This window comes from Lepisosteus oculatus, chromosome 11 (assembly GCF_040954835.1).
Source record: "Lepisosteus oculatus isolate fLepOcu1 chromosome 11, fLepOcu1.hap2, whole genome shotgun sequence".
NCBI classification, from domain to species: Eukaryota; Metazoa; Chordata; class Actinopteri; order Semionotiformes; family Lepisosteidae; genus Lepisosteus; species Lepisosteus oculatus.
Genome location: NC_090706.1, coordinates 11,897,594 through 11,910,901, shown reverse-complemented (window position 1 = coordinate 11,910,901; position 13,308 = coordinate 11,897,594). Strand labels below are relative to the sequence as shown.

Here is a 13,308-nt window from a genome sequence, read left to right as displayed (position 1 = left end):
ATTCCTTGTCAAACACTTCAAACACCTTATCTCAAGCTTGGAGCCAGTCCCTTCTTCCTTTTGACTTTGGCAGTTTAAAAAAATCACAGCAGACATGAACATGTTTCTATCTGAATTTATCAAAAAATGTACATTTCATATGAGACAGTCTACAGAATAGAGAATAAGTGTGCAAAATAGCCATAACTTATTTTCAAAGTCATTTTGCTGGCATTTTATTAAATGCCATTCTGTAACCCCTTGCTTAGCACATACTCATAAGAGGCCATTCCACATGATTAGATTTATTGTGCATAATGTTCATTAAGCTGTAGGCCACTATAAAATCAATGCTTTTTCATGATGGAGGAAAGCTGCAGTAGGGTGATCTGAAAGAAAACAGAACAAGTTGAATTTACTTATGTAATATCTCAGTATATTTTATAAGATTCTAGTAAGTATGGCTGTTTATAGTAGACTGTAGTCCATACATTGGTAGGGCTGGGCTCTCTAACTGCTATTTACAATTTTAAACTCAGAGTTGAAGGCTTTGTCTTGTGTTTTACAGACAATTGCCAAACTGTTGAAAGCGTGTCTTTTCAACTCAATTGATAAAATGCCCTTTTATCATATTTGGCTTTCATCTAAGAAATGCCAATTATGGTTCTTATAAAGAAAAGTCACTATGGACAACTCTACTATGGAGGAGCGGTGTGGTCGTTCTGTGGCTAAGGATCTGCACCTGTGGGTCGAAGGTTGCCGGTTTGTATCCTGCGGCCAGCAGAGGAATGCTACTCCATTGGGCCCTAGAGCAAGACCCTTAACCCCAACTGCTCCAGGGGTGCCATATAAATGGCTGACCCGGCACTCTGACCTCAAGCTTCTCTCTCTGTCTGTGTGTCTCGTGGAAAGCAAGTTGGGGCATGCAAAAAGACCAATTCCTAATACATGAAATTGTTATATGGCCGATAAAGTGATCTCTTATACGGTCTATGTCCATTCATTTTCTACCCTCTTTATTCAATACAGGCTCGCAGGGGAGCTAGAGCCTATCCCAGCAAGAGTACACCATGGATGGGACTTCAGTCCATCACATGGCCCACACAAACGCACTCTCATGCCAGGGCCAATTTTTCCAAAAGCCAATAAACCCACCAGTATGTCTTTGGACTGTGGGAGGAAACCCATGCCAATACAGGGAGAGCATACCGTACAAACTCCACACAGTACCACAGGAATTGAAGCTAGGGCCCCAGCACTGTTGATGTATATGGGCAGTGAAATAAATTATTGTTCATTGACTGCATCCCTTAATGAGCTCTGTGTAGTGGAAGAGTTGAGTAGTGCAGACAAGGCTGTTTATGACATTTTAGAATATATATAATCTTGTTTTGGTAAAGAGGACTTTTCTGCCTTAACAAAAACCAACACAATAATACAGCTGGATTAGGTTAATAAAATGTTTCATTGCCCATACGTTTGCACGGTATTGTCTGAAACTTAACATTTTCAGTCTTATTTCTTTTCTTTCACTTATACTCACTACTGAATAAATTAAAAAGTATTTTTTTTGTGATCGGATGGAAAGCCATCCCTTTCATTAATTTAGAGATTTAAAATGACTTCTGGGGGATTAATTGAGCGATTTAGGGAGTATCTTGCTTTGACAAACTTTTATTTTTGATTTGTGTAAGTTGACAATATACGGTGAAATATCGAAAAAAATGTGTACCATACCCTAACAACAAACAACTGTATATATTTCAGTTTTCAGATTTTTAGCTACTCCCTCAACAGTCAAAATTTGTATCACTGTAAGGCATACCTGAAGCCAGTTCTATCATCCATCCATCCATCCATTTTCTAAGCGCTTCTTCCAATTCAGTGTCATGAGAGAGCCGGAGCCTAACCTGGCGAGCAACAGGCACAGGGCGCCAGTCCATCACAGGGCTGACAGGCACAAACGCACACACTCACACCAAGGCCAGTTATCCAAGAAGCCAATTAACTTGTATGTTTATGGGAGGAAACCGAAGCACTCAAAGGACACCAAAGGACACCCACGCAAACATGGAAGAAATATACAAACTCCATGCAGATACCTCCCCAGCACTGTAAGGCAGCCATGATAACCACTGTGCCTCCATGCTGCTCTAGTCATATCATATGCTGTACAGTATATACACACGTATACATACTTCAGCACGTGGCACATTAAAAAAAGCACTCTTAAGAAGTGTGGTACTTTGGATTTTCTGTTTTGATTCTAAAGGATACCTGTAGCTGCCGGTTTTCCATCCCAATTGAATTGACACTAAAGGAACCGTGTCCCTAGCCTGGTGTCCACTAGGTGCCTTAGAGTTCTGCTTCGGTGAAAACCTGAAGACGCAGGCATCCCTCCAAGACCATTTTGGCCACATGATCAAAGTAGGAGAAGTTAAGAAAAGGCCCAGGATCCTGCTGCCCAGACATCAGAACAAATGGCAAAACTGTGGGGGGGTTTTCTTTGAAAGGTCTGTATGAATAGACCTTGAAAATAACACGATCTTCGACACAGAAGAATATCATTTTTGTGAAATTAACTAAAGTTTGTATTTTCAGGCCATTTCAGAGCCTGAGTACCATGCAGTGTTCATGAACACCATATGGTTAAGGAACAAGCATTCAGTTCATGAGTACTGTATGCAGTCTTCATGGCTGTGATTACGGCATGCAACAAATACCTTCGCTGTGCCCAGCCCTACTACTGCACACTACTGTGAACATATAGATAAGGTATCAAACTAACGCTCAGATCTGGAGATCGGTGGGGGCTCGCCTGCTGCTGGCGTTACTTGCCAATGACATTCGCCGGGAGGGAGAGACGGTCTGCGGGCTGTCGCAGTTTCGGCTGTGCTTAGACTCCGAGCTCGACTCCCCGATCGAGTCCGGGGTGTCTGGCCGGCTGAGTCTCTTGAGATCGGACTTTGAGGCTGCCCGTGATCGCGTGGCGCCGAAGCTGTACCGCGGGCGCTGGCTGGCCCCGAGCGCCGCGTCGCCGTCCGAGCCGGTGTTTTCCACCACCGTGGAACAGTTCCAGGGCGCGCTGACGCGGCGAGGCTTGCGACCGGAGCTGACCGCCAGAGTCGGGCAGGAGGCCGGGTCACCCTGGAGCAAGGGGTAGATGGAGGACACCGCTTCGCCCGGGCCCTCGGGATGAGACGGGTGCGAATGGTCCTCAGGGTCGTCCTGCTTTGGCGGAGTGGACCCGTCAATAGGGGGCGATTTGGCTTCGCCGCAGGTGTTATTCGAGTTGCTGTTTCGTTCCCCTGGGCTGGGATTGGCGTCTTTAGACTCCTTCTGGCTCTCCGGACAGCTCTTCGTGTTTCCGTTAGGATCCCCTTGGATGGGAATGAAGGCGGATGACGGGTTCAAAATGGGGTACCCGGGCACCTCACCCTGCTTCTCCATGAGCAGAGTGTAGCCACTTGGCGCTGTAGGAATGGTGGCTTTGCGCCCGGTGTTTGTGCCCACGCAGACCTGATGGACCACAGAGTTCTTCTTGGACTTGCTAACGTAGTAGTCGTCTAGCTCGTCTTTCAGGTGAGGGTAGTAGTCCAGAATCCCTTTCTTCAGCTTCTTGTAGCCGAGGTGGATGATCTCCAGGATGTTGAGGAACAAGGAGACGGCGGCGATGCACTGCATGAACATCATGAAGACCGTCTTCTCGGTGGGCCGGGACACGAAGCAGTCCACGACGTTGGGGCAGGGGTCCCTCTCGCACTTGTACAGCGGGCTGAGCTGGAACCCGTACAGGACGTACTGCCCCATCATGAAGCCCACCTCCACCCCGGACCTGGTCACGATGTGCATCACGTAGGTGCGCAGCAGGGAGCCTCGCAGCGGCGCCTTGTTGAGCTTCCTCTGCTCTAGCTGCCGCAGTTCCCGCTCCAGCTTCCTCCTCACCTCCGCCATGTCCAGGTCCACAGCCTCCAGCTCCCTGCGCAGCTGCACCTTCTTCTTCTGCCTCTCTTTCTCCAGGGCGCGCAGCCTGTACAGGGCGTGACCCATGTACACCAGGGAGGGCGAGGACACGAAGATGACCTGCAGCACCCAGTAGCGGATCAGGGAAATGGGGAAGGCCTTGTCGTAGCAGACGTTCCGGCAGCCGGGCTGATCCGTGTTGCAGATGAACTCGGACTGCTCGTCGTTCCACACGTCCTCGGCCGCCACTCCCAGCACCAGCATGCGGAAGATGAACAGGATGGTCAGCCAGATCTTGCCCACGATGGTGGAGTGGATGTGCACCTCTTCCAGGATTCCCCCAAGGAAGTTCCAGTCACCCATCTTCAGCCTGGCCTTCCTGTGAGCTAACCTGAGAGAGCACAACACAGATGGCTGTTTGCAAGGGCTACAGAGAGCAGAATGGGAGGGATTATAGGGGAGAAAGACATTTTAGGGTCTAAAAGCATATACAGTCTGAAATGCAGGTCACCATTGGTGCGGCACAATGTTCCCAGGAGCTTATTGTCATAAACCGTTTCTTTTGAATCTGGGACTTAAAGAGGAAAAGCTATAGATCATAGATCACTTATTTAAAGGGCTTTCAGTGATGATCTTGTATTTCAACATGGGATGTGAGAGTTTGATTGAATCGCCGTTTGCTATTATGTAATGGGTGAACAATTTAAAAACCTATTAACAACACAATTTGTGGATAAGAGGCAGCCTTCAGAGGGGAATTTATGAACCGGCCTGGCAAAAACACTTCTCGAGGAGAAAGAAAATCTTTGAGAGACAAGGTAATATTAAAAATGATTTCTTCTGTAAACATTTGTAAGGTTAAATGTAGGAGTTTGTGTTGCTTCCAAAATACAAAAAGAAAATCTGGATTATTACTACATATTAATAACAATAATAACAACAAATTGTAGCATGTTTCTGCATCTGCCCTCTCCAATATGCAAGGAACATTTTAGTAAAGTGAGTTCTATAATGCATAAGGTAGTTTTCTCAGAGAAGCTATAAATTAACATTATTTTATATGAGACCTCTATGTTGCAAAATTACATCTTTTGGCATCTGAAAACTTGCTAATGAATATTTAATGGTTAATATTTTCAGCTCTGTATATAACCTTTGCATCTGAAAAGTCCTTTTCTTACACAATATAATGGAAAAGGACAAGGATTATTTTATTACAGTCTTAAAAAATGAATACACTATTGCAATATTTTAATAGTTGATTTAAATACATTTTAAATAGTCTAAATTGGGTATGAAAGTTGAAGTTAAATGTACATAGAAAATTAATAGAATCACAGTTGGATATTTTATCATTTGCAATACACATTTTAGATTTCCCATGGCAGGATCTTGTAAATCCCAACAATCCAGCTTCTGTCTCACTCTGCTCATCATAAAAAGCACTTGTCATTACATAGTGTGACTTGAGCCAAATCAGAATGGAGCAGGCATGTCACATCATTAGTTATTGTTCTTTAGATCAATTCAACAGGGCTTTTAGTTTAAAAATTACACTACTGTTTTTTTATTTTTTATTATTTTCTTGTACACTCCTGTCTCATTTAAAAAGGATAATGAGCTTTTGCACCCTGCAATACCAAAGAAAGATACATACAGTGCTTGGAACAGGTTCATGGTTCTGCAGACTGTGAAAGTCTATTCTCCGCTTGCCCCGAATTGCACACCAAATGCACAAACGTTAATGCACCAGAAAGAGTTTGCAAGCTTGCGTTCAGGAGGATACCTTGTAATTCACCTATCAATAAACTACAAAATGATCTTTACCTTTAGACCAGAGAGATTTACGTCTTTAGACGCCCGCAGCAATTCCTCAAAGCCGACAGCTATAAAGCAACACATGCAACAAAAATAACTTACCGTTCATTTGTGAGATAAAATATAAACTAAGACACATTTTTCTCAGAACAGTCCACGATGCCAATATCCCTCTGTCACATTTTCAAAGCTACCTTCACCAACACACGATTTTCAGAAGCTACTTGTGGTTTCAACCAAAATAAGCGGCCCGACGACTGTACAGAACTTATAGTTACCCCCAGAAAATCAATCCGCGAGTCAGTGCCAGTTACCTTCCAGCGATGTGCAGTGGGCGCCGGTGAATAAAATCCCCATGGGCCATGCAGCACGGGTGCCAAAATGTTCACATCACATCATCGTTTTTGGTCTGATGGTGTTCTATCGAGATTTCCCCCCCTTTTTTTTTTCCACCTGAACCTTTTGGAACTCTGCGTCTGCAGGATCAAGAGGGCAATGGTTACTGAGCCAGGCAGGCAGTTTCCCTGGCTCGCATATCAATACTTCTATATAGTAAATTGATGGTATATAATCAATCACACACACTCAATTGGCAAGATCCATCTAAACAGTTTGGCACATGACTGCTATAGAATTAACAGCAGGAGACAATGAAAAAAAAAAACAAATCCGGCGTAATGGATTCCTAGAAACAAGCTCTGTAGTCTGACTGTGGCATTTCCGTGAAGGAAAGCATTTTTGACATCACTTAAAGCAGTGACTGGGGTAGTAGACCAGTTCCCATGGTGACACTGCTGTTGTGCCCTTGAACATGATCTTAGTCTTCATCCCAGTTCCCTCGGTCAAGTCAGCTGTACCAATCGGTACCGCTGCTGCCCAGGGTTAAACTGTAATGTAAAAACCAGGCATTTAAGAAAAAGTGTAAAGTGAGCTACGACACAGCTTGTAGTGGCCTCTTTTATAAAGCATATCCATACTGGTTTGTCTCATTCTGCTGAAGATATAAGGTCTTCTATCTGAGGCAAGTGTGTGTGGTCTGAGGCAAATCAAAATGAGGCAGGAAAGGCATCCTTCTTTAAATCAATTAATGGCCCTTTGTTTATGTTAAGCTATCTACATCTACATTACATCAAGATGCCTCAATACCTCAAAATACAAGATCTACACGTTCTAGACCATCTTTATTTCCAGAAGGTTTGAGACATGCACTATGGGTATCATCTTGTGAAAATCAGTCAGGGCGTTTATTTCAATCTCTTCTCACCTAAGTGATTTTGATGGGTTTCAGACTTGCAGCCCCTAGTTTTATCATCGCCCAGGTCCAGAAATGGCAGTGTGAGAACCCACGGGTGCAAAGCTTAAAAAGAGTCACCAATTGAAAGGGAAGTTTGTCACGGGATGTCTAAGCATTCGACACCTTCTGTTAAGAAGTCTCCTCCTGGACACTGGTCTTTGGGAGACTCACAGGGGGTTACCACTGATAGGAGTGGGTATGGTTTTGGGGTGAGGGGGGCATTCAATTGATGCTAGAGGAGCAGAAATAATATAAGTTAAAAAATGTTTGATAATCCATTAACACTTTGTAAGAGACTCAAAGAACACCGCGATTGAAAAAAAACACGTGGTTTATTTTCTATTTCTCATACAATTCATTAGAAGATCATGATTGGAGACTTCCAACATTGCTTATAAATTTCTAAGTAGGCTATATATGTAGTTTTGTGATGCTTCCTGGGCGGGTCTGAGTTTGTCAAAGGATACTTTGGTGATCAATATGTTTTGCCCTGTGCTTTGATCAATCGGTCATGTCCGATTTCATAGTCAGATGGATCCTGCCGAATGTAATTAAATTATTCCTCCCAGCAGCAGTGCTGTTTGTTCCATTTACTAGAAATCAATGCATGCAGCTTGTATATTGTACCAATGCAGTTGAATTTCAGCAAAGGGAGCTCTGGTCTAGAATGGGGCATCTAACTGGATTCCATTTTGTGCACTTAGTTGTTTTGCTATAGAGCACAGTTCACACTTACTGTAATGCCTCAAGACAATTTTTAAGCACAGAGTTCACCTTGGCCAACTTTAAAATACAGGTATCCCAGAGTGCAATGTGTTTGCAAACCTCCCACTACAGACAGAACACCTATTGTGTCAAATAGAGATAATTGTCATTATTTGGTTAATTAGGTTCCCACATGAAATTGGGGGGGACAGATGCAAAGTTACCATGGAATTGACATCTTGGTCAGTTTGTCATCAGAGAAATAACTTGATAAATTCACTTGACTGTAAATGAATATGGGTTCTGTTTTTGTATAGGATAGCCATGAGTACATTATATAAGGAAATAGAGGTGAATGTGCAATGATATGTAGTGGGGACCATTATAATGCGATATCAGCGTTTTAAGAACATTTCTACACCCCCTCTACAAGAAATAAGGTAAAAAAACAAGAATCCTGGCAGAATACAGGACAAGCAACCAGGAAACTTGGCAGCACAGAGGTGTGGTTGTTGGTCCTGCTGTCTCTCAGCTCTTGATCTGGACTTGGAGTCCATCTGTGTAGAGTTTGCAAGTTCTGCCTCTAATCAGTGTTTTCCTGGCTCTTCTGTGTCACCCCTGCCTTCCAAAATTGTGCAGGGTAGACTAATTTGTGTATGTTTGCCCTGTGATGGTCTGGTGTGCCTTTCTGGAACCTGAAACTTCTGGGATAGGTGCTGGGCTACCATGAGCTTTACCCTGAATAAGCAGCCTTCCGTTACCAGATGGACCCACTTTCTAACAGCTATCCGCCAGTTCAAGGTTGTGGGGGAGCCAGATCCTATTCTGGCAAGCAACAGGCACGAGTCAGGATACACCATGGGTGGGACACCAGTCCATCACAGAGCACACACAGACACGAACACATTCACACCAGGACACAAACCTACACAAACACAGGAAGAGCATACAAATTCCACACAGACAGTACTCCAGGTCCTGAATTGAACCCAGGGCCCCAGCACTGCGAGGCATCAATGGTGGATTGAAGAGAAATATTTCAGAAACAACAAACACTCACTTTATATACATTATTAAACAATCAATGTTTTCTTATGAAAATAATTGCATTAGTTCGCATCACCAAAGTACTAGGGAGCAGAATCATATAATGAAGACTTCTAATTCTACATTTTACATGTTATACAGTTCCTTGACGTGGTTCCAAGTATTGTGAGAGGATGAAAATTAATGCTTTAGTCCAATAATTCGTGGCAACTGCATGCTCTTAACACACTTGCTGCAAGTTGCTTCTTGTAACAATCCATTATTTAACATTTCAGAGAGCTTTACAGAGCCAGCCAGAAAGTAAACAAAAATCACAGACCTGTATAATTTTCATTATAAAATAAATACCAAATAAGAGAATCAAGAAGTGGAAAATGTCATTGCTGTGTTATGCCACCTCACTCCCATCTGGGTTGAATTACTGTTGCCTGATTCAACCTTTCCTTCTACAGCAGATCAGCTGTCTATTTTTAGATCGGGGACTAGGAAGTTTAAATACAGCTGATCAAGACTGTTTAATGGATCAAAGATCCTGTGGATGTCCTGGTGTCCTCCACACACACCATTCTTTTGTGTCTGCTTGGCAAAGGGCCAGCCAGTGCAAATAATAGCATACTAATAAAGTACTATAATACATAATCACAAACAATACCACTTATTTCAGGATGAAGAAGGTTTACAACACTCAGGCCCTTAAAAGCTTTCACGTCTCCTTGCCAAAGTGTGAATCTAAAAAAAAAATGTCCTGCCAATATGGTTCAGCTTAAAGCAGTGGAAAGCTTCACACTGAAAGCCACTGAAATTCCACAGTGCCAGAATCAATCGTGTCCAATAAAAGCTGTCAGCTAATTAAAAGCAAGGGCTGCCGGAGCAAAATGTCATCCAGGGATAAGCACAGCTGGCATTTCAGGTCTGGCACTGGGCATCTGTCAGAGGTATCTATTCCAAATTGCATTTAACAATCAAAACAGTTTGGATTCTGTAGTGGCCTGCTGTGCTACAACAGGTAAATGTAAGATGTACTGCAACCGATTGAGGCAAAATGCTAAGCACAAAAGATGGCAGGCACAAACCACCAGATATGGTAGCTTGGCATTAGGCATCACACAAAATCTGAGGCAGACAATGATGCATGAGGCATACTTTAATCACTCACAGGCAGAACTACAACAGGACAACCCAGTAAACTGGGGGATTTTCACTTTCTTTTGACAGGGTTTTACACCAATACTTGAATCTTCCAAATTTGTCCAGAACCAGAGCATTTAACCCAAATACAAATTGGGGTAGAATGGAAAAACATCACTTAGAAAATCAAAAGTCTCATATTCTTTTGCACAGGGGTACTGGATATAAATAAGCATCCTAACTCTACTAAAAAAACATAATTCATTGCTGAGGTGTTTCTAAAATTGTTTTAATTGATTCCTGGTACATGCACAATGCCCTTTTAAAGCTTGGAGGGAAACGTTTATAAAATGGAGATGAACAGAAGAGAGTTGCTCACAAATATTTCTGAAGCACTTCAGCTGTGCCCATAAAGAGCATTGCGTCCCTGTGGTCTTGTACGGAGTGTTACCTGTCAATGAAAATCATTCATTGTTTATAAACAAAAATAATTTTAAGCTGGGGACCACCTGCACCCATGTAACATGCTCTGTTACAGCAACTGCAGAAATGTTAAGAGACCAATTAGAGGTAAATTCCATGCTGAAAAATAGAACAAATTATCCAGTTTCAGCTGTGAAGCTTCTTCCTTCGGAGTGAGGGAGAATGAGAAAGGAAACAGGAATCTAAAGTAAAGGGTTGGATCAGCAAAAAAAGCATAAAGAATGAGAGAACTGGACATGACAGGCGAAACTGTGTCCAAAGAAATGGAAATCTGGGAGATGAAGTCCACAGGAAAAGGATGAAATTTGTAAATGGGAATATTTTAAAAAGAAATTCGTCGATCATAAAGAGTTGCCAAGTCCACATGTGATCCTAATTTAAAATAAATTTTCTTAACTTACTGGCAGCTTATGTTAAGAATACTTTTGAACATCTGAATTCAAAATAATCCTTCATGAAGGACCACTCCACCTGCTCTCACATCCCTGTCCCCCACACAGCCAAAAGGTTTTTGTTCCTTTGCTCTGCTGTTCGGTGTGGAAGTCACCTTCGAACTGCGGTTCTGGAGCCCACACGCTGGCACAGCTCCCCAGTCAAACCTCAAAACAAAGAGAACTCCAGCAGACACAACAGTAAGGCCCAAAACCACCAGTCAAGTTTGGAAAATTAAAAAACAGGATGGCGAACACAGTACCCAGCGTTTTTAGTACATGAATAAACTACTACAGGACTAATCCACCAAAACCCCGGAGAGCCCCAGTTTAGCCGGTAACAGGTAACCACTGAACCCCCAACAGCCAGAGACCTGAAAAAAAATGTGATTTGCTGAAGCAATTTACAGATGATGAAGAAGAAAAATCTGCTATTCACAATGCTGGTAGCTGCTGCCATCTACTGTCTGGATTCAAAATGAAACCTAAGCCTTTAAACAAAAAAAGTCGCGGGGCATCCGTTTGTCATTGCTGTGGTTGATCAAATCTACAGATTCGAATTGCAAAGCTGCAGGAGTTATTCCAGGTGTAACCCTAATTAACGTTCTCCTGATCACCTAGTTTGGTACACTATACACATTATGAAAAAAATATCTTTGCTTTCTTTATTATACAATTGTAGGATTGCCTTTAATTGATTAGTCAGGACTTAAATTGGTCATGACTGGATAACATCACATCACAAATGAAGCTCAAGTAAGTACCAAAAAAAATCATCACCATATAAAGTGCATGCCATCGGTATTGCAATTCAAAAAGCAGTGAAGTGTGGCAGAACAATTATATTTCCGCACCTTTAGTGGCTACATTTTCATGTGCTCCTGGACAGCTAAATAGTCCCTACATGGGATCATCCTGGCAGGACAGACACCCTGTAGTTCCTGCAGTTTTCCAATTATGTTTGAAACTTTGATCCATGGTTCAGTGATGATTTTACTCTCTGCAAATTGAACTTGAACTTTATTGCCATATGTAACCGGTACTGGTACAATGGAATTCTTACTTACAGAAAGTCTCTCGATTGTAAAACAAGTGTAAAAAACAAAACTAAGTGCAAACAGTGCATCAAGACAATGTACAAACAAACAATAGACAATGTGCAAGTAAACATGTAGACAGTTTGAATGTAAACAATACAGACGTGTAAACAATTACTGGAGATGTGCAATAGATAAGAAATCATAAAGAGGTAGATGGTGATGGTGTAGGTGTGGTCCGAGGGGGATGGCTAAATGTGTTCGCCAGTCTCACTGCTTGTGGATAGAAGCTATTGAATAATCTAGTGGTAAGTGTCCGTATGCTCTTATATCTCTTGCCTGAGGGCAGTGGGGTGAAGAGCTCATGCCCGGGGTGGTGACTGTCCTCTGTGATGGCCAGAATTCTACCACAGCAGCGATCCTCATAGAGCTGTTTAATCTCGGTGAGACCGCAGCCGATGATCTTCTGGGCCATATTGACCATTCTCTGCAGTGCCTTTCTTTCTCGCGAAGAGGTGTTGCCATACCACATGGTGATCCTGTTGGTGAGGACGTTCTCGATGGTGCAGCGGTAGAAGTTCACCAACACATGTATTGGCATCCCCCATCGCTTGAGGCACCTCAAGAAATAAAGGCGCTGCTGAGCCTTCTTCATGATAGAGTCAGTGTTCACAGTCCAGGTTAGATCTTTAGAGATGTGAATTCCCAAAAACCTAAAGCTGGTGACTGTTTCCACTTCCGTTCCATCAATACTGAGTGGGCTGTGAGTGTATGGCCCGTGTCTCCAAAAGTCCACTATTAGCCCTTTCGTTTTCTTTATGTTCAAATTGAACTTTCTGCAAGAACTGCAAGTTGGTTTGGAAGCAAACACTCGCTCAGTGTGAATAAATCAGCTCTGCACATCTGGGGCTGACATTTATTAGCACACCCAGCTGTTGTGTACAGAAAGGAGACATTACATTAGACTTCAAGGTCGCGCTCACCATGAGAATTAAATTACGACCCCATTTCATCACCACCTTGGATACTAGGAAGAGGCTGAGGGCTTAAGCTCCTTAGAGACCTTGAAAAAGAATCCAAATTTAATTAAGAAATTACTCCTTCGTATGGGCACAAGGAAAAACACGATTCTAAATGGTAATTCTAACAGTGTTAAGCGATGGAATCATGGAATCAGTGTGGAATACTGGAATAGTGTTCTGTAGCCTGTGGGTCAAGAAGTCTACAGAGGTTCTCGGGAAATGCAAGTTTCTATCTGGTTGCAAAGACAATCTATACTAATCCATAACGCAAAATGTCTGGAGAGGTTGAAAGATTACATTTTTGGAAAAAAAACATTAAAAACTAGAATCGCAAACAACACCTCATGGCCGAAACGGCCCATTATTCTTGCAAGAGAAAAAAAAAACTGAGCCAAACTGTG

The 13,308-nt window shown here is 42.8% G+C and overlaps 1 protein-coding gene across 1 annotated transcript; it reads right to left on the bottom strand.

Annotated features, from left to right (window-relative positions):
• Window positions 1-105: 105 nt before the first annotated feature.
• gja9a (gap junction protein alpha 9a) lies at window positions 106-6,362 on the bottom strand. The gene is made up of 2 exons (XM_015349290.2): window positions 6,075-6,362; window positions 106-4,333 (listed from the first exon to the last, which is right to left on the bottom strand). Exons 1-2 carry the CDS (start codon window positions 6,122-6,124, stop codon window positions 2,770-2,772), a joined length of 1,614 nt encoding a protein of 537 aa, XP_015204776.1. The 5' UTR covers window positions 6,125-6,362; the 3' UTR covers window positions 106-2,769.
• Window positions 6,363-13,308: the final 6,946 nt, after the last annotated feature.

What these genes read in the sequence shown, in the direction of transcription:
- gja9a (XM_015349290.2), bottom strand. Translation starts at nt 6,124, where the DNA reads ATGGCCCATGGGGATTTTATTCACCGGCGCCCACTGCACATCGCTGGA. An exon ending in CCACTGCACATCGCTGGAAG is followed by an intron (nt 4,334 to 6,074) that starts GTAACTGGCACT and finishes GTGCTCTCTCAG; the next exon opens with GTTAGCTCACAGGAAGGCCA.